Source organism: Amphiura filiformis, chromosome 4 (assembly GCF_039555335.1).
Source record: "Amphiura filiformis chromosome 4, Afil_fr2py, whole genome shotgun sequence".
In the NCBI taxonomy this organism is placed as follows: Eukaryota; Metazoa; Echinodermata; class Ophiuroidea; order Amphilepidida; family Amphiuridae; genus Amphiura; species Amphiura filiformis.
This window is the reverse complement of record NC_092631.1, coordinates 58,918,847-58,942,177: the sequence shown is the minus strand read 5'-3', so window position 1 is coordinate 58,942,177 and position 23,331 is coordinate 58,918,847. Positions and strand designations below refer to the sequence as shown.

The 23,331-nt window shown below is 36.6% G+C and overlaps 1 protein-coding gene and 1 long non-coding RNA gene across 2 annotated transcripts; one reads left to right on the top strand and one right to left on the bottom strand.

Moving 5' to 3' along the window:
• Window positions 1-1,321: 1,321 nt before the first annotated feature.
• On the bottom strand, window positions 1,322-17,256 carry LOC140150281 (uncharacterized). The gene is made up of 4 exons (XM_072172286.1): window positions 16,758-17,256; window positions 11,948-12,036; window positions 3,457-3,593; window positions 1,322-3,037 (listed from the first exon to the last, which is right to left on the bottom strand). The coding sequence occupies exons 1-4, from the start codon at window positions 17,254-17,256 to the stop codon at window positions 2,104-2,106; spliced, it is 1,659 nt and encodes a 552-aa protein (XP_072028387.1). The 3' UTR covers window positions 1,322-2,103.
• Window positions 17,257-18,346: 1,090 nt separating this feature from the next.
• On the top strand, window positions 18,347-18,673 carry LOC140149888 (uncharacterized). The gene is made up of 2 exons (XR_011858765.1): window positions 18,347-18,393; window positions 18,427-18,673. It is a non-coding gene; the product is annotated as an uncharacterized lncRNA (long non-coding RNA).
• The last annotated feature ends 4,658 nt before the right edge of the window (window positions 18,674-23,331 follow it).

Here is a 23,331-nt window from a genome sequence, read left to right as displayed (position 1 = left end):
AAAGAAAGAAAGAAAGAAAAAGAAAGAAAGAAAGAAAGAAAGAAAGAAAGAAAGAAAGAAAGAAAGAAAGAAAGAAAGAAAGAAAGAAAGAAAGAAAGAAAGAAAGAATGATAATATTTGAGCTACAATCTAGGCAATTGGACTTCCATTTTTGAGAGGTGGGAAATTGTTTACTATGAATGATAATCTTCACAAACGTATAAAGTAATGTTGATTTTCATACTTATGTTACTTGAGCAGAATGCTTACAAACACAATTCTGGTGGATACAGATTGAACGTTACATACCATGTATTCTATTTATTGGTTATTAATTTCAGCCCCTTTTTTTTTATAACTACAGTGCTTTTTAGACAGATATACATGTGTATCTGGTAGGATACGCTCATTGCTTTAAACTACTCGACTTTGTGAAGCCCTTGTTGCAACATTTACATTTAAAAAGGTTCTTATTAATGTGAATACGTTCATGTATCTTCAAATCACTTGACTGTGTGAAGCCTTTGTTACATAATGGTGAATTTAAAATGCTTCTCTCCAGTATGATAAAGCTCATGTACCTTAACACTGCGTTGACGAAGTGAAGCCTTTGTTACAAAATGAACTATTATATACAATCCTAAGTATGAATACTTTCATGTCTCCTTCAAATTACCTGAATGCGCAAAGCCTTTGTTACAAAATGTACATTTGAAGGGCCCCTCCTTAGCGTGAATATGGTCATGTATCTTCAAATAACTGGAAACCTTGAAGCCCTTGTTAAAAAATATCGTAAATTTAAAAGGCTTCTCTCTTGTATGAATACGCTCATGTTACCCGAAAAGGCTTCTCCTTGATACAGGGTGTCCCTGAAAGAACTGTATCGTCGGAACCTTAATTGTTTGGGTAATTTAACGCCACAACTAAACATAACTATACACTTGGTGTGGTTAAGGAATAAATCAGCTACCATATACTTTTTGAATTTTGACAATTGACTATACCGTTCTTGAAATATAGGCCAAAGTATTTTACGAAACTCTCATTTTCAAGCCTTTCCACGGATTCAAATATCAATCGATGATCTACATGTATATTCAGATTGCTAAGGACAGTCCATCTCAAAGCCCCGCGCGCATTAGTAAAATCGCCCGTTTTTTGTTTTTTTGTTGTTGTTTTTTGCGTTATTACCGCTGGATTGAGTAAATTTCATTTTTTTTCTTTTTTTTAGTCGATCCACCACACAAAAAATAGCCTAAAGAATCTCAATAAAAATAATTCATCTTGACCACAGTGCAACCTCCTTGGGAGATGAAAATGTGGTATATTCTTGTCATAGATAAAATGATAAATAAATAAATAAAATAATTTAAAAAAAAACCGCATTCCATATTAGGTTTTTAACTTGGGAAGGGCTTTTAGACGAACTATTAATTTTAATTAATGCGCTGATGATGCTCACTGTGCATCATCAGCGCTTGATGCGTCTATTGTCATTGATAGATATTTGACTCCGTGGAATGGATTGAAAATTAGGTAGTTTCGTAAGATTCTTTTATTTCAAAAACGGAGCGGTCGATTGTCAAAATTTAAAAAGTATGTGATAGCTGATAATATATTCCTTAACAGTATCAATTGTTTAGTTACGTTTGGTTTATGCGTTAAAGTACCCAAAAAAATCAGTTCCCGACGATACAGTTCTTTCAGGGACACCCTGTATGTACACGTTCATGACCGTGTAAAGCTTTTATCATGTTATTGCAAAATGTATTGTACACAAGAATTTAGTATGTATACGTTCATGTATCTTCAAGGTACCTGACTGTGTAAAGCTTTTGTTACAAATGGTACACATATACACTATACATACGGGCGTCTCTTTAGTATGAATTCGTTCATGCATCTTCAAACTACCTGCCGATGTGAAACCTTGAACATTGAAAAGGTATCTCTTAAGTACGTTCATGTCTCTTTAACCAACTTGGTAGTGCAAAGCCTTTGTTACAAATGGGCACATATAAGGCTTTTCTTTAGAATGATTACTGAATGAATACATCCATGTATTTTCAAACTACCTGACCGTGTGAAACCTTTGTTACAAAATGTACATTGAAAAGGTATCTCTTAAGTATGAATACGCTCATGTCTCTTTAAACAACTTGGTGTTGCGAAGCCTTTGTTACAAATGGGACACATATAAGGCTTCTGTTTAGTGTGAATACTTTCATGTATCTTCAAACTACCTGACGTTGTGAAGCCTTTGTTACAAAATGTACACTTATATGGTTTCTCTCCGGTATGAATGCGTTTATGTATCTTCAAATTACCTAACTGTTTAAATCCCTTGTTACAAAATGTACAACTAAATGGTTTCTCTTTAGTATGAATACGTTCATGGCTTTGCAATTGCGCTAATTGAGTGAAGCCTTTGTTACAAAATGAACATATATATGGCTTCTGTTTAGTATGAGTTCGTTCATGTATCTTCAAACTCTCTGAACGTGCGAAGCCTTTGTTACAAAATGTACACTTAAAAGGCTTCTCCTTAGTATGTATGCGTTCATGCTGCTTCAAGTGATCTAGCCGTGTAAAGCATTTATTGCAAAATGTACATTTGAAAGGTTTCTCTTTAGAATGAGTACGTTCATGCGTCTGCAAATTACCGGACTGTGTGAAGCCTTTGTTACAAATGGTACACATAAAAGGCTTCTCTTTAGAATGAACACGTTCATGTATCTTCACACTACCTGACGTTGTGAAACCTTTGTTACAGAATGTACACTTAAAAGGTTTCTCTTTAGTATGAATACGTTCATGTTTTTTTAAATCACTTGAGCTTGTGAAGCCTTTGTTACAAATGGTACACATATAAGGCTTCTCTTTAGTATGAACACGTTCATGTATCTTCACACTACCTGACGTTGTGAAACCTTTGTTACAGAATGTACATTTAAAAGGTTTCTCTTTGGTATGGATACGTTCATGTCTTTTTAAATCACTTGAGATTGTGAAACATTTGTTACAAAATGTACATTTGAAATGTTTTTTTTGTTTAATCCTTTATCCATTGAGAAGCTTCTTTCTCGACTCATGGACGATTTCCTTGGTGAGACAGAAGACTTTGAATTTTTCTCGTAATTCCCTGGCCGGTCGGTACGTTTACCGGGATGAATGGGTGTACCCTTCCGATCCCGTTTTCCACATCTCCTCTTGAGTTTAGAAATATGGACTCCTTCCTTTGCATTCTTATTTAAAGTTTTCTTTCCATCTTGTGACTTCCTTTTAAGCTGTTGGAATGGTTCAACTTCACTCGTTTTTGTCGTTTTGTCAAGTTCTGCCTTGTTTCTTCTCTTCTGCTGTTTATTTATCTTTTTTTCTACCAAGTTTTGCATATTGCATGAACTACTTTTCGTCTTCTGAACCTTGAATATGGATGTGGCTTTTCTCGCTTTGCTCATGTTGCTCTTGTAGTTATACCAGTAAGGACGAATCCCCATTTCATGGCGTCTTTTATGAGACAAATATTTTAGCACTTGGTAGTAAAATCTCCCGCAATATTTGCATTTATGCGGCATTAAGTAGTCCCTCTCATGTGGACGTCTATTTGCCATTGTCTGTACGATGGAAACAAAAGTAAAAATGCACACGATTATAGTTAATACTATAGTCTTTTATATCTACTTCCAGTCTCCGGCACCACAGATATTGGAACTTCCAATATCTGTGGCGGCACAAGCTTTGAAGTTGAGCGTGTTCTGCGTTATAGCTGACACATACCATAAAATAGCTTTCCATAGACTTTGCGTGCAAAGTAGGGGTCGCGTTGTAGGCCATAAGTCGAGTTACCTTGAACTTTGAAATATATATATATTTGATATCATCTTTAAATCAGAACAGAATTATGCATTCTTAGTAAACTATAGCATGTATAGTAAACTGTAGCATTATGGCTTCAGAGGTGTATGTTATGACTGGTTCAAAGACTATCTGTGCAACAGAAAACAGTTTGTAACTTACAACGGTGTTTCATCACAGAGCAAAAATATCACTTGTGGCGTGCCTCAGGGGTCAATATTGGGGCCACTGTTCTTTATTTTGTATGTTAATGATATCCATCTCGTTACAAATTTTCTCGATGTTATATCATGTATATCCTTTACAGATGATACTAACTTGTTTTTCTCACACAGCCAACTTGAGGAGGTCAGTAATGAATAAAGAGCTTACTCATATAGACAGATGGTTTAAAGTAAACAAACTATCCGTGGACGCCAAAAAAACCAACTACATGTTACTTGGCAGTGGTAAGCTCTGACTACCTTCTACGTCTTTGTCTTGACTCAAATGAAAGTGAAGTCACTCCTCTTGAAAGAGTCACCAGCACAAAGTTTCTAGGCCTTCAAATTGTATCTTGTAATGAGTGAAAAGATAATAATAAATCTTTCTATCATAACATATCTGAAAATGACTCAACATTTCCGTCTACTTTTTGAGAAAATTAGCGCTATGAAAAAAAAGGCCAGATATTCCCGTGTTTACATCCGACTGCTAACCGCGTTTTGACCTCGTGTGTTCATGCGCACATAATCGTAAACATCACTCAAATTTCCCCGTTTTCTTTACCAATTTAAATTTGTAGAGGTCACATTCACAAGTTCTAGTAAAACACGATTTTCAACACTAAAATTGTTAATATTGTACCAATTTACCACAATGTTTACGCAAAGTTAACATGATAAACTTTTGCCGAAAACCGCTTCACAGTCGGATTTAGTGGTATGTACCCTCAATGGGATATCACGGCACGTAAAATAATTGACCTTTTATCCCATAAGCCTTTGCGACTCGCAAATTGCGAGTACACATGAGATGTCGTCATTTTGTCGTCACGCCGTCACAGGTAGGTCAAACTATACTTTTTCTGAATCCTTGCAATGAGAGGAATAAGTTGGTGTGCTTGTTAACCAAATTTGAGCAACTTTGAAATTCGATCACTGTGTTGACATTTAACCTTGAATATGGCCGGAGTACCGGGAATTTTTTGTTTTGTTAACACCTTCTAGGACCATAAAAGGAAGCAAAAGAGTTGGTTTGTTAGAGTCCTGGGGGGTCATCATTAACTTCCCGTAGATACCAGACTAATGCTCATACATTATACTGCACAGCATGTATACAGGAATTTCAGGAAAAAGACGAAGATAAATTAAAAGGTAGTCCCAAAATGTGTGTCACTGGCAGAAACACAACATCATCTGGTTTGAAAAGCTATGACACATGCAAAAGGGACCTTAAAAGGGCATTTCATGATCCACAGCATCATCCCCCCACCTTTCTAAAAAAAAGTATCACTGGAAATCTCTGGCTACATAAATGTTTACATACAAAAAAATTCTTGCAGATTAATTCGTTTAGCAAAGATATCGTGAAATTTGAATTTCGTTCTGGTACAACACATTGTCTGGAGCAGTGTTATACACATAATCATGGATAACTCGCAAACGCAAAACCGGAATCAACTGAAATTTTGAGAATGTGCTTTTTTCGTGGATATCTACTGAAAAATGTCATAAAACAAGGATGCTAGGATCACGAAATAGGCTCCTTTAAGTTAATTAGCTCTGGCTTGATAGATGATCTAATCATCATCATCAGCAGCATCACCATCATCATCATCAGCAGTGATAGCAAAACCAAAAACATCATAGACAGTGGATACGGTCCGAAACACAGGTATTTCTAGTTCCAATAATTGGAACTCACGGCTCCGACCTCAAACAAGTCCTCAAATGTTCGAAATTTGTAGTTACTACAACTACAGGTAGTTCGGGTTTTATGCTCAGTTTGGTTTTAAAGCCAATGTATTAGTTACTCACCATGCTCACCGCACCTAGTCCGAATAATCAAAATTATCTTGACCTATATTCTACCAATCACGATCAACGCATGTCCGCAAATCATTAATCATATACCGCAAAGCAGTAGAGTTCAGTCTGACACTCGGACAGCTCAGTTGAAGTTCAGTTCCGTATACGGGACCCGGGTTACTACCGGTACAAAAAGACAGGGACAGCTTGAGCTGTTATTTACCGCTTGACAACAGCATGTTTAGATTCATATCCCACTTGACTTTCATGACAACTATTATTGTTATTTAAATAACATGATCAATAATTGATGAAGGATAAACTATCTATCACGATCGATGATTGATCGATCTATGACAAACTTTTGAACCTGTCTATTTTGGAGATCTTTTAAAAGAGGTGATATTCCATAATAATAATAATAATAATAATAATAATAATAATAATAATAATAATAATAATAATAATAATAATAATTAAAAAATAAATAAATAAATAAATAAATAAATAAATAAATAAATAAATAAATAAATAAATAAATAAATAAATAAATAAATAAATAAATAAATAAATAAATGAATGAATGAATGAATAAATAAATAAATAAATAAATAAATAAATAAATAAATAAATAAATAAATAAATAAATAAATAAATAAATAAATAAATAAATAAATAATTAAATTAAAAAAATAAAATAAATAAATAAATAAATAAATAAATAAATAAATTTCGGTGTATATAGCGCCTTTCCCAGATCTCGGAGGGATCAAAGCGCTGTAATTTCGCTGCCATGGTGAATCATCACAACCAGATCGCATCAACTAGGCTGGTTGCAGCCAAACCTGGAGCTAGGAATGAAACCTGGCGCAAACCTAACCGCACTTAGATTATAACATCCACCAATTTATCTAATGAAGTAGTGCTGAGTATGTAGAAGAATTCAAATATCTCAGATATACTTTTGTAGGTCCTGTGGTTCTTGAGTTATGTTGTAAAGAAGGCTGTAACAAAAACACTTTTATAAAACGTTCATCAGTAGGCCTACATAATTCATTAAAACAATAAATCAAGCAAGTTTACAAAGTATGTGATTTGTAGAATGAAGTTTTGCAAAACATCAAAGAGTTATTTTTGTACCAGCCAGCCACAGCTGGCCGGTACTTATTAATTGGCTCAAGTTTGTTGTTGTTTCTAACTTTCTATTAGATAGGGTAAGAATAAAACAGAAAATATTGTCAAAAAATTATCAAGTTGTCAAGGCAAATAGAAATACCAAAATTGGTGTGTGAAGACAACCGAAGTTTTGTGTTGATTTTGCATTACTAAGGTAAAATCAGTATATATTTTAGGAACTTTCTTTCTAAATTAAAAATTTGGCAAATTCGCTGGTCCTGTTACCATGCACATTGACCTTATTAAAGTATAAAGCACAGGGGACAATATAATACTCAGTACAAGTTCCAATATCTGTGTGTCAGTCTGTGGTCATAGTGCTTTTCAAGCAGGGTCAAGGTTATCTAGCAGCGATCTTGCTATAAGTTAATGAAAATGTTTTGATGTCATTACACATCTATTCCAGAAAACTTACACATGAAAATTAATTGGTAATTGGTGGGAGAGAATAATTGGCAGGACAATTGGTTCTACATTTTAATAGGAGTTTCATAGGATAATAATTAGATGTTATGATAGAAGAGGGTGTAATGTTATGCCCTTAAACAAAAGTCTGCTATCAAAACCTATTCGCACACATGATTAACAATTACTATACCTTCTTTTGGATAAGTTGATTAACTTCATATTTTGGTCTATAATAATGATGATATAAATCAGAAAAACGGAGCTTTAATGCAGATGTAACGAATTATGTTCCTATACGTATATCACTAATCTTTAACCATGCTAACATAATTAATACAATAGCTTTGGGTTTCAGTATGTGTAGGCCTATAATATATTTGTTGTTTATATCATATACGGTATATTCCAAAAATTCTTGATATATAGTGTTTTTAAAATATTCTGTGTGTTTAAATTTTCAACAAAACTAGATTGTTATGAATTAATCTATACTAAAAGATGCGAATGTTGTTTGCTTTGACAAGTTTCATTTGTGCAATCACAATTATACTATATAGACAGTTTTGACGTAAGTGAGAGAAGAATACATAAACTATTGGGCAAAACCGCTTCCGAAATTCTTAAGGATGTAGAAGGGATTACATCAAAATGATCACATTTGGTACTATACCAAATGATCACATTTGGTGCTAAATGTTATTAAATGTTTGGAATTTATTTCATCTTATTTCAAATTTATGTAACAACGTATACTGATGTTGAGAGAATAGCAACAAATGGAATTTGGCTCAAAATACAACCATAATCTTTACACTTAAAAATTATTTTTACTGACTATTATTTTATATTTTAAAAACGAAATCTAATGTTACTCATTGCATTTCATCCTTTTGCCGGTACATCCCTTTTAAAGGGATTTTTATTCAATATTAGATAATAAAAATCGATCATGCATCACTTCCATATCCGGTTCACAAGCATTGTCAGAAGGGATCATGTTTATTTAATGCAATTGTGAATTGGTATCTGAAAGAAATCTGAAAATCTGAAAGTCTGAAAATATGAAAGTATAATTTGCATGTTGCTGTTTAAAATGAGAATATAAAAGCGGGATATGCTAAATTCCTATTACAGTGTATATTCAAATTTTCCAGATATAAACTGGGCTCAAAAAGAAACTTATAATTTTTTACAAGGTTATATCTGAAAATCCTGTCCATAAAAATGAACCAAAATTGCACATAGGTTTACTTCAGTACTCTACTCTAAACCATGGAAATAACCAAACAGTTGTCCAACTGACACAACAATAAAGCGCACTGACATGGAACAGCTTCCTGGACCACATTTACAGCCCAATAATTGGCACCAAACACAAGAAATCTGTGAGTATGTGGAATAGTGTGGAACAATATCTGTTTTATTTTTTAAGAAAGTGCGTGAAAGGGAGAAGCAGACCCGTTCCACACTATTCCACTTACTCTTTGGAAATTATCACCTCTGTAAGGATCTTGTACGCATTCTCACAGATTTCTTTTGCTGGGTGCCAATTATTCGTCTGTGAATGTGGTTCAGGAAGCTGTTCTGTGTCAGTGCATTTTGCTGTTGTGTCAGTTGGACAACTGCTTGGTTACTAACATATGTTTAGAGTAGAGTATTGAAGTAATCCTATGTGTAATTTTAGTTCATTTTTATGGACTGGATTTCAAGATATAACCTTGTGAAAAATTAGAAGTTTCTTTTTGAGGAAAATAACATAACCAAGATCTATCATTGCCATTTTCCTAGTCTGCATTGTCCAGTATTCCCAATAATCACTCAACAGACGATAGCAGCGTCATGATGGAATACAAATGCTCGTATATCTATAGTATATAAATCAAAACAATAAACTTAGATCATATTTGCTTATTATTAAGGGGGTACTACACCCCTGCCCAATGTTGAGCCTGTTTTTGGATTTTTCTCAAAAATTAGAGCGAATTGGTGACAAGTAAGATATGTATATTATAGGGGCAAGGACTACAACTACTGCACTGGAAATTTTATTTCAGCACAAACAACAGTTGTGGAGTTACAGTCAAAAATGAGGGAAACCAATATTTGATCAATAAATCAATAACTGCTTGCCTTGAGTTGCTGCATTTTCAGTGCAGGACTTGTAGTCCTTGCCCCTATAATATACATATCTTACTTGTCACCAATGCAGTATAACTTTTGAGAAAAATGCAAAACTAGGCACAAAATTGGCCAGGGGCAGTAGTACCCCCTTAAGTCACAAATGACGTAATGTGACGTAGGAAGAGTAATTATGCGACATGATAAAAGGATGATTCACTATTATTATTATTATTCGAAAACAAATTGTTGCTACAATATTACCCTCAACATAAAACAGCTTTTAATTTTTATAAAGTGTATATAATTTTTTTTAAATTTTAAATCCGAAATTGAAAATAATGATCGTAAAATTGAAAATAAATTTAGACTTATCATGCTTGTAGATTTGTTTAATCTATTTTGACGTTACTTATACAAATCTGACAGCAGTACACTTAAAGTCTGATCGGACATGTGATTGTGATCGAAAGTAGTTCAACAGTTACTGTGATCAGAGGTAGTTCAACAATAACTGCACGCAGATTTCTCTTCCGTATGAATTATTTCATGATTCCTCAAATTAATTACATGACGTTGTGAGCCCTTCGTACACTTAACAGCTGCAGGCTACTCCTTGTTATGGACTCGTTCATGTTTCTTCAAATCATCTGACGTTATGAAGCTTTTGTTACAAAATGTACATTTAAAAAGGGTTCTCTTTAGTATTATATACACGTTCTCCTTCAAGCTATCTGACCATGTAAAGCAAGCTTAAATATGTATACGTTCATGTATCTTCAAATTACCTGACGTTGTGAAGCCTTTGTTACAAAATGTACATTGAAAAGTTTTCTCTTTAGTCTGTATACATTCATGCTCCTTCAAACTACCTGATTGTGTAAAGCCTTTGTTACAAAACGTACACTTAAAAGGTTTCTCTCCAGTATGTATATACATTCATGTTTCTTCAAACTACCTAACGTTGTGAAACCTTTGTTACAATATATATATAACCGTGCAAAGCCTTTATTGCAAAATGTACATTTAAAAGTTTATCTTTAGTATGTATACGTTCATGTTTCTTAAAATTACCGGACATTGTGAAGCATTATTTTGTTACAAAATGTACACTTAAAAAGGCTTCTCTTCAGTATGAATTCGTTTATGGTTCTTCAAACTATTTGACGCTGTGAAACATTTGTTACAAAATATACAAATAAAATGCTTCTCCTTAGTATGTATACGTTCATGCCTTTTCAAATTACCCGATTGTGTAAAGCCTTTGTTACAAAATGTACACCTTAAAGGCTTCTCTTTAGTATGAATTCGTTCATGACTCTTCAAGTTACCTGACTGTGTGAAACCTTTGCTACAAAATATACACATAAATGGCTTCTCCTTAGTATGTATACGTTCATGTATCTTCAAATGTCCTGCTTATGTAAAGCCTTTGTTACAAAATGTACACCTAAAAGGTTTCTCTTTAGAATGAACACGTTCATGTATCTTCACACAACCAGACGTTGTGAAGCATTTGTTACAAAATTTACATTTAAAGGCTTCTCTTTAGTATGTATACGTTCGTGGCTTCTTAAGTTATTTGTCTGTTTAAAGCATTTATTGCAAAATCTACATTTAAAAGGTTTCTCTCCAGTATGAAAACGTTCATGTATTTTCAAACTACCTGACCGTGAGAAGCCTTTGTAACAAAATGTACACCTAAAAGGTTTCTCTTCAGTATGAATTCGTTTATGGTTCTTCAAATTACCCGACGTTGTGAAACCTTTGTCACAAAATATACATTTAAAAGGTTTCTCCTTGGTATGTATGCGTTCATGCTCTTTCAAATGTCCTGACTGAGTAAAGCCTTTGTTGCAAAATGTACATTTAAAATGTTTCTCTTTAGAATGAACACGTTCATGGTTCTTCAAACATCCCGAGGTTGTGAAACATTTGTTACAAAATGTGCATGCAAAATGTTTTTCCTTGTTTAATCCTTCATCAATTGTGTAGTGTCTTGTTCGACTCGTGGATGATTCCCCTGATGCGACAGAAGACTTTGAACCTTTGTCGTAATTTCTTGGTCGATCGATACGTTTACCATGAATCAGTTTACCCTGCCTATCATGTAGCCGTTTTCCGAACCTTGTCTTGCGTTTTGAAATAGTGACACTTTCCTTAACATTCTTATTTGAAGTTTTCTTTCCACTTTCGTGTTTCCTTTTAAACTGATGGAATGGTTCATGCGTGTTTTCAAGTTCTGACTTGTTTCTCTTCTGTTTGTTTCTGGACTGTTGCATATTGGATTCACTTTTCGGCTTCTGAACCATGGACGTCATATATCTCGCTTTGCTCTTATAGTCATACCAGTAAGGACGAATTCACATTTCATGGTGTCTTTTATGAGACAAATATCCTACCACTTTGTTGTAAAATCTCTGCCCGCAATATTTGCATACATGCGGCATTAAGGACGTGGACGTCTTTTTGTGGGTCTTTTTGCCATTGTCTGTAATAAAAATGAACAGAATATCGTTATTAAATATGTGTCTGAAATCTGGCCATGCTGGCGGTAACTGGAGTATTATACAGTTTGGTGTAGTAAGCGTGGTAAATATTGGATCTACTAAACGACACACTGATTGTCAGAATGGAGTCAAGTGAATCTCCAAGTGGAGTAAACTAGCACTGACTCTCTAAAGGAGTCGACTGGCTGAGTCACAAGAGAGTCAGTTGACTTTACCCGTGACAGAAAAAGTAAAGTGTAAGCCTATGTTATTGTATGCAACATATCTTGTACACTATGCCATATAGTCGATTTTTGATAAATAAAAGCATGTTATTAATCATGATGAAAGCATTCAGTTACTCGAAATTATACTGATATTTATTACATCAAAATACTAGTATAAAATTGTTATGAAAAAGTTTATATAATTATATTAGTGACAGTAAAAAAAAGTAAAGTGTACGTAGGCTTATATTATTGAATGCAACATATCATAATGTCATAATTATATTGGCACTTCAATACTGAACAATTCTGATTTTAGAATCTACCAGTTTATTAATCGCGAAAATCCGAGTTAAAAATCATTTGGGAAGCTAACAAACAGAGGGAGTACGGTGACTGAAAAGATCAGTTGTGAAAATCTATCATTAATTAAATCAGAGTTTTAAGCTTAACCCTAACCGCCTAGGGGCTTTTCGGCGACGGGAAGGGAAAGAAGGAAGGAATAAAGAGAAGGAAAGAAGTTGTTTGCTCTGGGTGAGATTCGAACCCGAGACCACTCGCATGCCAAGCACACGGTCGGCGACACCTTGCCACGGGTCTTGGGCTTCGCTGGCCAGCGAAACCGTGCCTATCTATCACTTAGGGCGATTGCGTCATCACACCACGTGGGATGCACGCACGAACAGCGCATAATCAAGTAGTATTTTGTAGTATACGGTACGGTTAGGGTTAAATACAATATCCAGAGTATGCACAATGGGCAAGTGGACTACGGAGTAGTCTACATATCTTATAATTATTATGGCTCATTTCAATACTGAACAATTCTGATTTTGGAATCCACAGTTTATTGTTCAAAAGCCCGAGTGAAAAATCATGATGCGCGCGCATACTGCCAGGCAAAAAAACAATGGGAATTGTGATGATGCGTGTGGATACTGCCAGGCATTGACGTCAGAAGTGAACTCGTCTACAAATGCTGCCGATTGGCCTATAGGTATACATTTACCCCCACGCCCCCTCCAAAAAAAGGTATAAAAACACCATAAAGACTATAGGCCCTACATTGTATTCCCTGGATCTTTTAGTAGGTTCTGTTCATTCCCGTCTGTTTTTCCAAAAATTCCAAAAGTTTGATGAAAATCCAACAATAACTTTGACGAGACCTCGAACTGACCTTGATCATTTTCGGCACTCAATGGTGATCTCATCCACCAAGTTTGAGGACAATCAAACTAACGACAACATAACAATCTGTACTCAGATGACCTTGACATGACCACGGCCATTTTCGTTATTTGATGATAACCACAGCCACCAATTATGGCGAACATAATTCCCACAGCTTCCTGCCATCTCTCTAACTCCAAACTTTTCTGTTATATCTGCTATTTAGACCGGCCTCAAAACACCCAATCCAGTCCCTAAAAAACGAAATGCTAATTTTAAAATCTATCATGTCTATAGGGCCTATATTATTAGCTACGTGCGTGATCACCTGAGACAAAAATTCTTGGGCATTGTTTACATTATTGTTTTCATGTTTTAAATGACATATTTTTTTAAATCTAATTTTAGGAGGCAAATTACACCTCATAAATATTCATGAGCAAATCATGCCACTTCTTGGTCAAATCGCAAACGACACGACCTATTTCACCGCGCGTGCAATAGTTTCCCCCCTGACAACCTCATCCAAATAGACTAAGTTCGGTGTAATAAAACAAATGCAATAAACCAGCTTTAATATCCCAGGGTCAAGGGCAACTACTAGTAGGCATATACCCCCGCACAGTGTCATCGCCCCGATATCTTCATGGCAGAAATCGCCATGGTAGGTTGAATCCACAGCCACGCATGGCCATTTTGCTCCGACCTGTTTAATAGTTTTGAGACGCATAATGGGCCGAGGGACATCCGACTAAGGCTATTGACAATAGCCTGGTGACTGATCTCCCTGTGTGCGAGTGAGCATGGTATACGCCATGAGGTCATCTGCTTTTAGACTGCCTCCACGAGTGGCCTACGCTGCGCTATAGTTCGGCACATATAAAATCAGTATTTTTGGCAGTTTTTGAGCTCAATACGCAGGGTTCTTTCTCAATACGCAAGCTAAGGACTATCATATCCTTTCAACAAACATATTCAAGTGCAAGAAAAAAAATATGGCTTCTTTAGAATAAAAAAAAATACGGGAGATATTCATCATTTTCTATCCAACGATTTATCGTCTGAATGTCAAATCGTGCATAGCACATTCACGTGTATCAATCCCGGGTATTGATTTTAGTGTCTCTGCTGTACTAAGTAATTATTAACCAGGCGATGTCGGTGTGCCCCGGTAGCCGGTTCAGGCTTGTTTTACTTTTTTAATGACATTGGCCAGATACACATTCAATGACTGAATAGATGAAATTACAATTTTTATTCTAAGCACCAAAATGTTTTGAAAGTATAGAAACATAAATTCTTAGCATAAAGATAAGGAACATGAAAGGGTTGCATTTTCGCCAATTATATAACAACTGCTTGAAGTGCATGAAGTGCATGAGTGCTTTATCAAATCTCTGTGATCAGAGGTTGTTCAACAGTGATTGTTAGGTAGGCCTATAGTTCAACAGCAACTGTGATCAGATATAGTTCATCAGTATCTGTGATCAGAGGTAGTTCAACAGTATACCTGTTATCACAGTACCTGTGATCAGTGGTATTTCAACAGTACCCGTGATCAGAGAGGCAGGTCAATGGTAACTGTGAACTGTGATCAGAGGTAGTTGAACAATAATTGCAATCAGAAGTTGTTCAATAGTAACTTAAGAATAACGGTAACCACTAACCACAGGAGTGTAACCGTAACTGTGATCAGAGGTAGCTCATTAGTACCTGTGATCAAAGCTACTTCAACAGTAACTATATCCGGAGGGTGATCAACACAGAATACGTTCATGCTTCTTCAAATGGCTCGACTTTTTAATGCGATTATTACAAAATGTTTACATACGACAAGGCTTATCGTTCACGTGGATATACGTTCATGTTCCTGCAAGTGACTTGTGTGAAATCTTGGAACATAATTGACAATAAAATGCTTCTTTTTGGTATGAAAACGGTCATGCGCTTTCAAGATACCTGAACGTGTGAAATCTTTTATACCAATTATAAACTGAAGGGCCTTTCGTTAGCATAATTAGTATGAATACGTTCATGTGCCTTCAAATTGCCTGGGTGTGTAGACATGGTAGAGCTTTTACTACAAAATCAACATTTATCAGGTGTCTTTTTAGTATGAATACGTTCATGTCGTTTCAAACTACCTGACGATGTAAAGCCTTTGTTACAAAATGTACACCTAAATGGTGTCTCTCCAGTATGATTACGTTCGTGTACTTTCAAAGTGCTTGACGTTGTGAAACCTTTGTTACAAAACGTACACTTAAAAGGCTTCTCCTTAGTATGGATGCGTTCATGGTGCTTCAAGTGATCTAGCCGTGTAAAGCATTTATTGCAAAATATGCATTGAAAAGGCTTCTCTGTAGAATGAATACGTTCATGTTTCTTCAAATCACTTGACGATATGAAGCCTTTGCTACAAAATGTACATTTAAAAGGCTTCTCTTTAGAATGAATACGTTCATGTATCTTCACATTACCTGACGATATGAAGCCTTTGCTACAAAATGTACATTTAAAAGGTTTCTCCTTAGTATGTATACGTTCATGTTCCTTCAAATGTCCTGCTTGTGTAAAGGCTTTGCTACAAAATGTACACCTAAAATGCTTCTCTTTAGAATGAATACGTTCGTGTATCTTCACATTACCTGACGTTGTGAAACCTTTGTTACAAAATGTACATTTAAAAGGCTTCTCCTTAGTATGTATACGTTCATGAATCTTCAAATTTCCTGCTTGTGTAAAGCCTTTGTTACAAAATGTACACCTAAAAGGCTTCTCTCCCGTATGTATACGTGTATGTACATTCAAACTGCCTGACGATATGAAGCCTTTGCTACATAATGCACACCTAAAAGGCTTCTCTTTAGAATGAATACGTTCATGTATCTTCAAGCTACATGACCTTGTGAAACCTTTGTTACAAACTGTACATTTAAAAGGTTTCTCTCCAGTATGAATTCGTTTATGATCCTTCAAATTACCTGACGTTGTGAAACATTTGTTACAAAATGTACACCTAAAAGGTTCTCCCATATGCATACGTTCATGTTTCTTCAAACCACCTGACGATGTGAAACCTTTGCTACAAAATGTACACCTAAAAGGCTTCTCTTTAGAATGAACATTTGCATGTATCTTCACATTACCATGATTACCTGACGTTGTGAAGCCTTTGTTACAAGATGTACATTTAAAAGGTTTCTCTCCAGCATGAATTCGTTTATGATTCTTCAAATTACCCGAGGTTGTGAAACATTTGTTACAAAATGAACATGTAAAATGTTTTGCCTGGTTCAATCCTTTATCCGTCGGGTATTTTTTACCTCGACTCATGGATGATTCCCCTGATGCGACAGAAGACTTTGAACCTTTGTCGTAATTTCTTGGTCGATCGATACGTTTACCATGAATACGTTTACCCTGCCTATCATGTAGCCGTTTTCCGAACCTTGTCTTGCGTTTTGAAATAGTGACACCTTCCTTAACATTCTTATTTGAAGTTTTCTTTCCACCTTCGTGTTTCATTTTAAACTGATGGAATGGTTCATGCGTGTTTTCAAGTTCTGCCTTGTTTTTCTTCTGCTGTTTGTTTCGCGACTTTTGCATATTGCATTCGTCGATTTTCGTCGTCTGAACCATGGACATGATGGACGTAGAGTACCTTGCTTTGCGCTTGTAGTCATACCAGTAAGGACGAATCCACATTTCATGGTGTCTTTTATGAGACAAATATCGTAGCACTTTGTTGTAAAATCTCTGCCCGCAATATTTGCATACATGCGGCATTAAGTAGTCCCACTCACGTGGACGTCTATTTGCCATTGTCTGAAATAAACAAAAATAAACAAAATACCGTTATTTACAACCTAGTCACCTCACTAAAAGGATATGGATTATTCTACAATTGATCTTAAAACAATCATATCAACCATTTTAGTGCAGTGGTAGGCTTGAATAGCAGCAGGTGGCGCTACCAGTGGTAGCACCACCGTTATTGCTGCTATTACGTTTATGCCGTAGGCATACATAAAACGTTTTGAAGCTATATTTGACACCATGGAATATAAAAACATGAGAGTAAGGTTACATAGATATCACAGAGAACCTATTCTTGTCCGACAAGGCCCGTAGAGCTGGCAAAGTATTTGTTCGCGGGCAACTCAACCCACACCTCCACGTGGTGTCGGATGGATAACGCTAACTTGGGCTCTGGGGAACAGGCTTGGATGCGGGAAGTCAAGCTAGCGTAGGATCATGCAAAGTAATTTGACCACGTTTTAGCCCTTCCTCGGCTGACTCAGCCTGTGGTGGCTCTGAAGAGACACTGTTTGGTTTTTACCACGTCGACAAGGAAACAAATTTGGATTCATCGTACGAGCAAACAGCAAGAGATATACAACGAGCTAGGCATGAAGAAGATAGAAATAACTAAGGTGCAGTGAAGCAGATAATTATGTATTGTGACTGAATGGAATTATACAGGTGCAACTTGACAAAGGAGTGAGTACTGGCGCAAATAACCTCAGTAGTTGAAAGCGCCATACAAATCAACCAAAAACAAAAAAAAAAAAAAAAAAGAACCTATTCTTGTCCGGCAAGGCCCGCAGAGCTGGCATAGTAATTTGCTCGCGGGCAACTCAACCCAAACCTCCACGTGGTGTCGGATGGATAACGCAAGGGCTCTGGGGAACAGGCTTGGATGCGAGGAAGTCAAGCTAGCGGAGGATCATGCAAAGTAATTTGACCACGTTTTAGCCCTTCCCCGGCTGACTCAGCCTGGTGTGGCTCTGAAGAGACACCGTTTGGTTTTTACCACGTGGATTTTATTGTACGAGCATTTACAGCAGGAGATATCCAACGAGCTAGGCATGAAGAAGATAGAAACAGGTGGATGTCAGTTCATGAGAGCAATGTCGGGGATTATAGATCACAATTTTTCAATCGATGGGGAGAGATGAGGTACCACCAGGTCCGACCGAGTCTCCTACACAGGTTACGCTCCCTGTGGAGGGGCGGAACCAAACTGGCTGATGTGGAGACTAAGCCAGTTTGCGTCGGTCTGATACTCGTCTATCCTCGTCTTTGACCATGCGCAGATCTGGCTGGTCAGGAAGATATTTAATATCCCGAATTTATAATATGCCTACCAGTTCCACCGTATAACCGATTTGCTAGAGAATATTTGTTACCATGTTTAATAAATTCGTATTAATCGTATAATAAAATGTGGCCAAATGTATATTTGTGTACATAGTGTGTGGATCCACTCTTCTATGGACTTGGCTACTAAGCATGTCGGGAAGGATATGGCGGTATGCTGACCTGGGTCAATATGTTCTGGGCAGATGAGGTCCCACCAACGACCTACGACCTTGTGTGCGATCATGTGTGACAGGCAATTCCCGATATCATAGTAGATTCCCTGATAGAAATAACTAAGATGCAGTGAAGCAGATAATTACGTATTGTGACTGAATGGAATTATACAGGTGCAACTTGACAAAGGAGTGAGTATTGGCGCAAATAACCTCAGTAGTTGAAAGCGCCATACAAATCAACCAAAAAAAAAAAAAAAAAGAAAAAAAAGAACCTATTCTTGAGAGGGTACACTATTCACGTGGTTTCTTTTCCAACGCTAAAAGATCACGAATACGGGTGGTTTGCAAGTGAAGTGTCCGCACTATCGATTGATTACGTAACTGTTATGAATAATTTATTAGGTTTTTCAATGCAAAACGCCTCGACTCATTAGTACATATTATCTGTATTATTAAGGGAGGTGTAATGAGCGTGAACACGTTTTGGATTCCAGAAGGGGTGTGCCTGTAAAGAGTCACAGCCATCAGAAAAGGACCAGCTCAGATCGCGCGCCAAATAAGTTTGCATTTCAGAAATAGCCTTTTTTCAGCTTTGGAAAACAAAAAAACAAAACAAAAAAACAGGCAGAGCTGAGAATCGAACCCGGGACCTCCCGTTTGTAAAACTCAGTGCATACCACTGAGCCAAGTAACTTTTAGCTGCGAGAAGTTTGATAGTAATCCTTGATATTGCTGAATAGAATAAATCAATACTTATAGCCCTATTCATCTAATGTACAATGCAATTCAAAATTAAAAGGGCCTATAAACTACGAATATGTGTAAAATGGCTATCAATCGATCAATCAATCAAGTTATCAACAATCAATAATGAAACGATGAATCATGGAATATTATTAATTACTTACTAATCTACCAAACTAGTCAGTAAATAAACAAATAAATAAATAGGCATAGACCTAAAAGAGAAGTAAATACATAATGCAGAACGCAGGTAGTATTTTAGGTACAAAATTCTCAGTTATTCTATTATTTATAATTTTCTAAGTACTATACACGAGATTAGGACCTGTGCTTTTAATATCCGCGCCTAATCAATAATGGGTCTTTCACTATGTTCCCTCAATAGTTACACTATACTATATCCCTCTAGGATTATCTTCTGACCAGGTACTAAAGTCGATGCTTTAACAGTACCCAAACAAGTGTACATATCAAGGTCATAGCAGGGCATTATAGTACAAAGAATGGTCAAAGGTCAACGTTTCCAAAGAAGTAGAGTATAAGTACACAGGCTTTCGTGCGGGAAACATAATACATACTCGCCAGTCGTGGCCTTTTTATGGGAATTGAATCAGCGCCGAAGACTAGAGCTCTTCCATAATTTAGTCCGAAACCCGGTTTCCAGACGGACATTTGTGTGTTGTTACATGGAATTCAAAGTAATTTTACCTCGGGCTATTGGGTCAGGCAAGATGAAACCAGGCTGAAGACGTGCTGTGACCTCTAAACCCAGAAAATCAGTGCAGAGCAAATATGAATAGGTGTGCTGTGCTGTGTAACCACTGTTCCCGCCACTGTTCCTATGTCCGTGGTGTAACTCTGTATAAATATAACACATCAGTGTATACCGATCATCCCATGACTTGGGCTCAGAAAACTGGCTTTTTAACAGCACATTGCAGAATTGATCATTTCTACACAGCGCAATGAATTCTTGGATATAAACAGAAAATTTATATTAGAACATTTGAACTACAAACATACCTGTTAATGACAAATTTGAAGAGAATCACAGGGAGAATCTGAAGTTGTGAACCGTTCTGACGAGAAAAGGCAATGCATCTATTTATTGTTTAACTTTAAGGACTCGCACTGACCTCCGGTCAACATGCCATCACTCATCCCTCTATAATCTGTGTCTTGACGCTGAACATGCTGGAGGGGCTATAGCAACAGGTGGTGCTACCACTGCACTAAAATGATTGATATGATCGTTTTAAGGGTAGACGAGGTATTGTTGGTCGAAGCAACCCAAAAATCGATTTTCATTATCTAGATCAACATATTATTGAAAATTAACACCTTGATGTTTTGCAAAAGTTCATTCTACAAATCGTATACTTGGCAATCTTGCTTAATTTATTGTTGTTAATGAGTTATGTACGTTTTACAAAAGTGTTGCTGTTTCAGCCCTCTTTACAACGTAACTCAAGAACCGCAGCACCTATAAAAGTATATCTGTGATATTTTAATTCTTCTACACGCTCGCTATGAATTGAGCAATGCAGTTTTTGCCAAAGCTCACTACCATTCGTAAGATGCTGTGAACTACCAAATCACATTAGTTTAAAATAACCTTAAGATCAATTGTAGAATGGGCTATTCCAAAAAATAGGTGCACACCCCTAGGCCCTATAGAGGAGTAAATTTTCAATCAAAGAAATGTCCGGATTTCCAAGTTTGCTTTCTGAAAACGACTGGAATTCCAGTTGCCAATGTTACTGGAAAAAGCTTGGAAATCCAATCAAATGAAGGAAAAATCACGGAAATGTAAAAAATGAGCTCTCAAATTGAGGATTTCTGATTTTGAACTATTGTTCTGCCGGATTTTTTTGCCTTTGGGCACATTAAAAGTCTGGATTTCCAAAAGTCACGACTGGACAAAAAGTCCGGATATCCGAACTCCTCTATATTTTCTGGAATAGCCCAATAATTCATATCCTTTTAGTGAGGTGACTAGGTTGTAAATAACGTTATTTTGTTGTAAATCGGAGTTAAAATCTCCAAACGCCGTGCCAAAAATTGCTTGCCCGCCTCTCAGCCTGTAAAAATATTGCTTAGGCCCTACCCCCAGAGCTGCCAAAACATATTTGCCCACCCCCTTGCACATCATTTTTAGGATCCCAATTTGCAATTGCTGAGGAGGACGTCCTAAATATTTTCCATATTCTGTTTTTCACGATTCAGTGTCATGCGCTTCTGATACCCTGCAAAAATGAATACTTTAGGTGCTGTAGTTTTATTTAAAAAATCCGAGATTTTGAATAAAGCTCTGGAACAGTCAATAAATCAGCCCCCGGGGAGTAAAATTAATATTATTTATTTAAAAGGCGCCCCATGAATGTGCACCAAAATTGCTTCCCCCCACCACCACCACCATCACCCTCTCGGCTTGCCAAAATTGCTTGCCCTCCCCCTTCCTTTTTGCTCATCAAAATTTATTGCCCCTCCCCAATTTTACCCTCCCACCAGAGCTCATAATTATTGCACAGCCCCTTAGTCAGGGCGCGTCGCTTTCTGCAATCATAATGGGCCGCAATACGATAACACCGTGATAGTACATATTATTACAGTGGTTATGATCAGAGGTAGTTCAACAGTGGTTATGATCAGAGGTAGTTAAACAGTGGTTATGATCAGAGGTAGTTCAACAGTAGCTTTGATAAGAGATAGTTCAACAGTAGCTTTGATCAGAGGTAGTTCAACAGTGGCTGTGACCAGAGGTAGTTCAACAGTAGCTATGATCAGAGGTAGTTCAACAGTTGCTTTGATCAGATGTAGTTCAACAGTAGCTATGATAAGAGGTAGTTCAACAGTAGCTTTGATAAGAGGTAATTCAACAGTAGCTTTGATCAGAGGTAGTTCAACAGTGGCTGTGACCAGAGGTAGTTCAACAGTAGCTATGATCAGAGGTAGTTCAACAGTTGCTTTGATCAGATGTAGTTCAACAGTAGCTATGATCAGAGGTAGTTCAACAGTAGCTTTGATCAGATGTAGTTCAACAGTAGCTATGATAAGAGATAGTTCAACAGTAGCTTTGATCAGAGGTAGTTCAACAGTAGCTATGATCAGAGATAGTTCAACAGTGGCTGTGACCAGAGGTAGTTCAACAGTAGCTATGATCAGAGGTAAATGAACTAGAATAAGAGGTAGTTCAACAGTGGCTATGATCAGAGGTAGTTCAACAGTTGCTTTGATCAGAGGTAGTTCAACAGTAGCTATGATAAGAGGTAATTCAACAGTAGCTTTGATCAGAGGTAGTTCAACAGTGGATGTGACCAGAGGTAGTTCAACAGTAGCTATGATCAGAGGTAGTTCAACAGTTGCTTTGATCAGATGTAGTTCAACAGTAGCTATGATAAGAGGTAGTTCAACAGTAGCTTTGATAAGAGGTAATTCAACAGTAGCTTTGATCAGAGGTAGTTCAACAGTGGCTGTGACCAGAGGTAGTTCAACAGTAGCTATGATCAGAGGTAGTTCAACAGTTGCTTTGATCAGATGTAGTTCAACAGTAGCTATGATCAGAGGTAGTTCAACAGTAGCTTTGATCAGATGTAGTTCAACAGTAGCTATGATAAGAGATAGTTCAACAGTAGCTTTGATCAGAGGTAGTTCAACAGTGGCTATGATCAGAGATAGTTCAACAGTGGTTATGATCAGAGGTAGTTCAACAGTAGCTATGATCAAAGGTAGTTCAACAGTAGCTATTATCAGAGGTAGTTTAACAGTGGTTATAATCAGAGGTAATTCAACAGTGGTTATGATCAGAGGTAGTTCAACAGTGGCTATGATCAGA

Coding starts and splice junctions, on each gene's coding strand:
- LOC140150281 (XM_072172286.1), bottom strand. CDS start 17,256: ATGGCAAATAGACGTCCACGTGAGTGGGACTACTTAATGCCGCATGTA. Junction 12,037..16,757: donor GGAATCATCCATGAGTCGAG/GTAAAAAATACC, acceptor TTTTTATTACAG/ACAATGGCAAAAAGACCCAC. Junction 3,038..3,456: donor ATGGGGATTCGTCCTTACTG/GTATAACTACAA, acceptor CAATGGATAAAG/GATTAAACAAAAAAAACATT.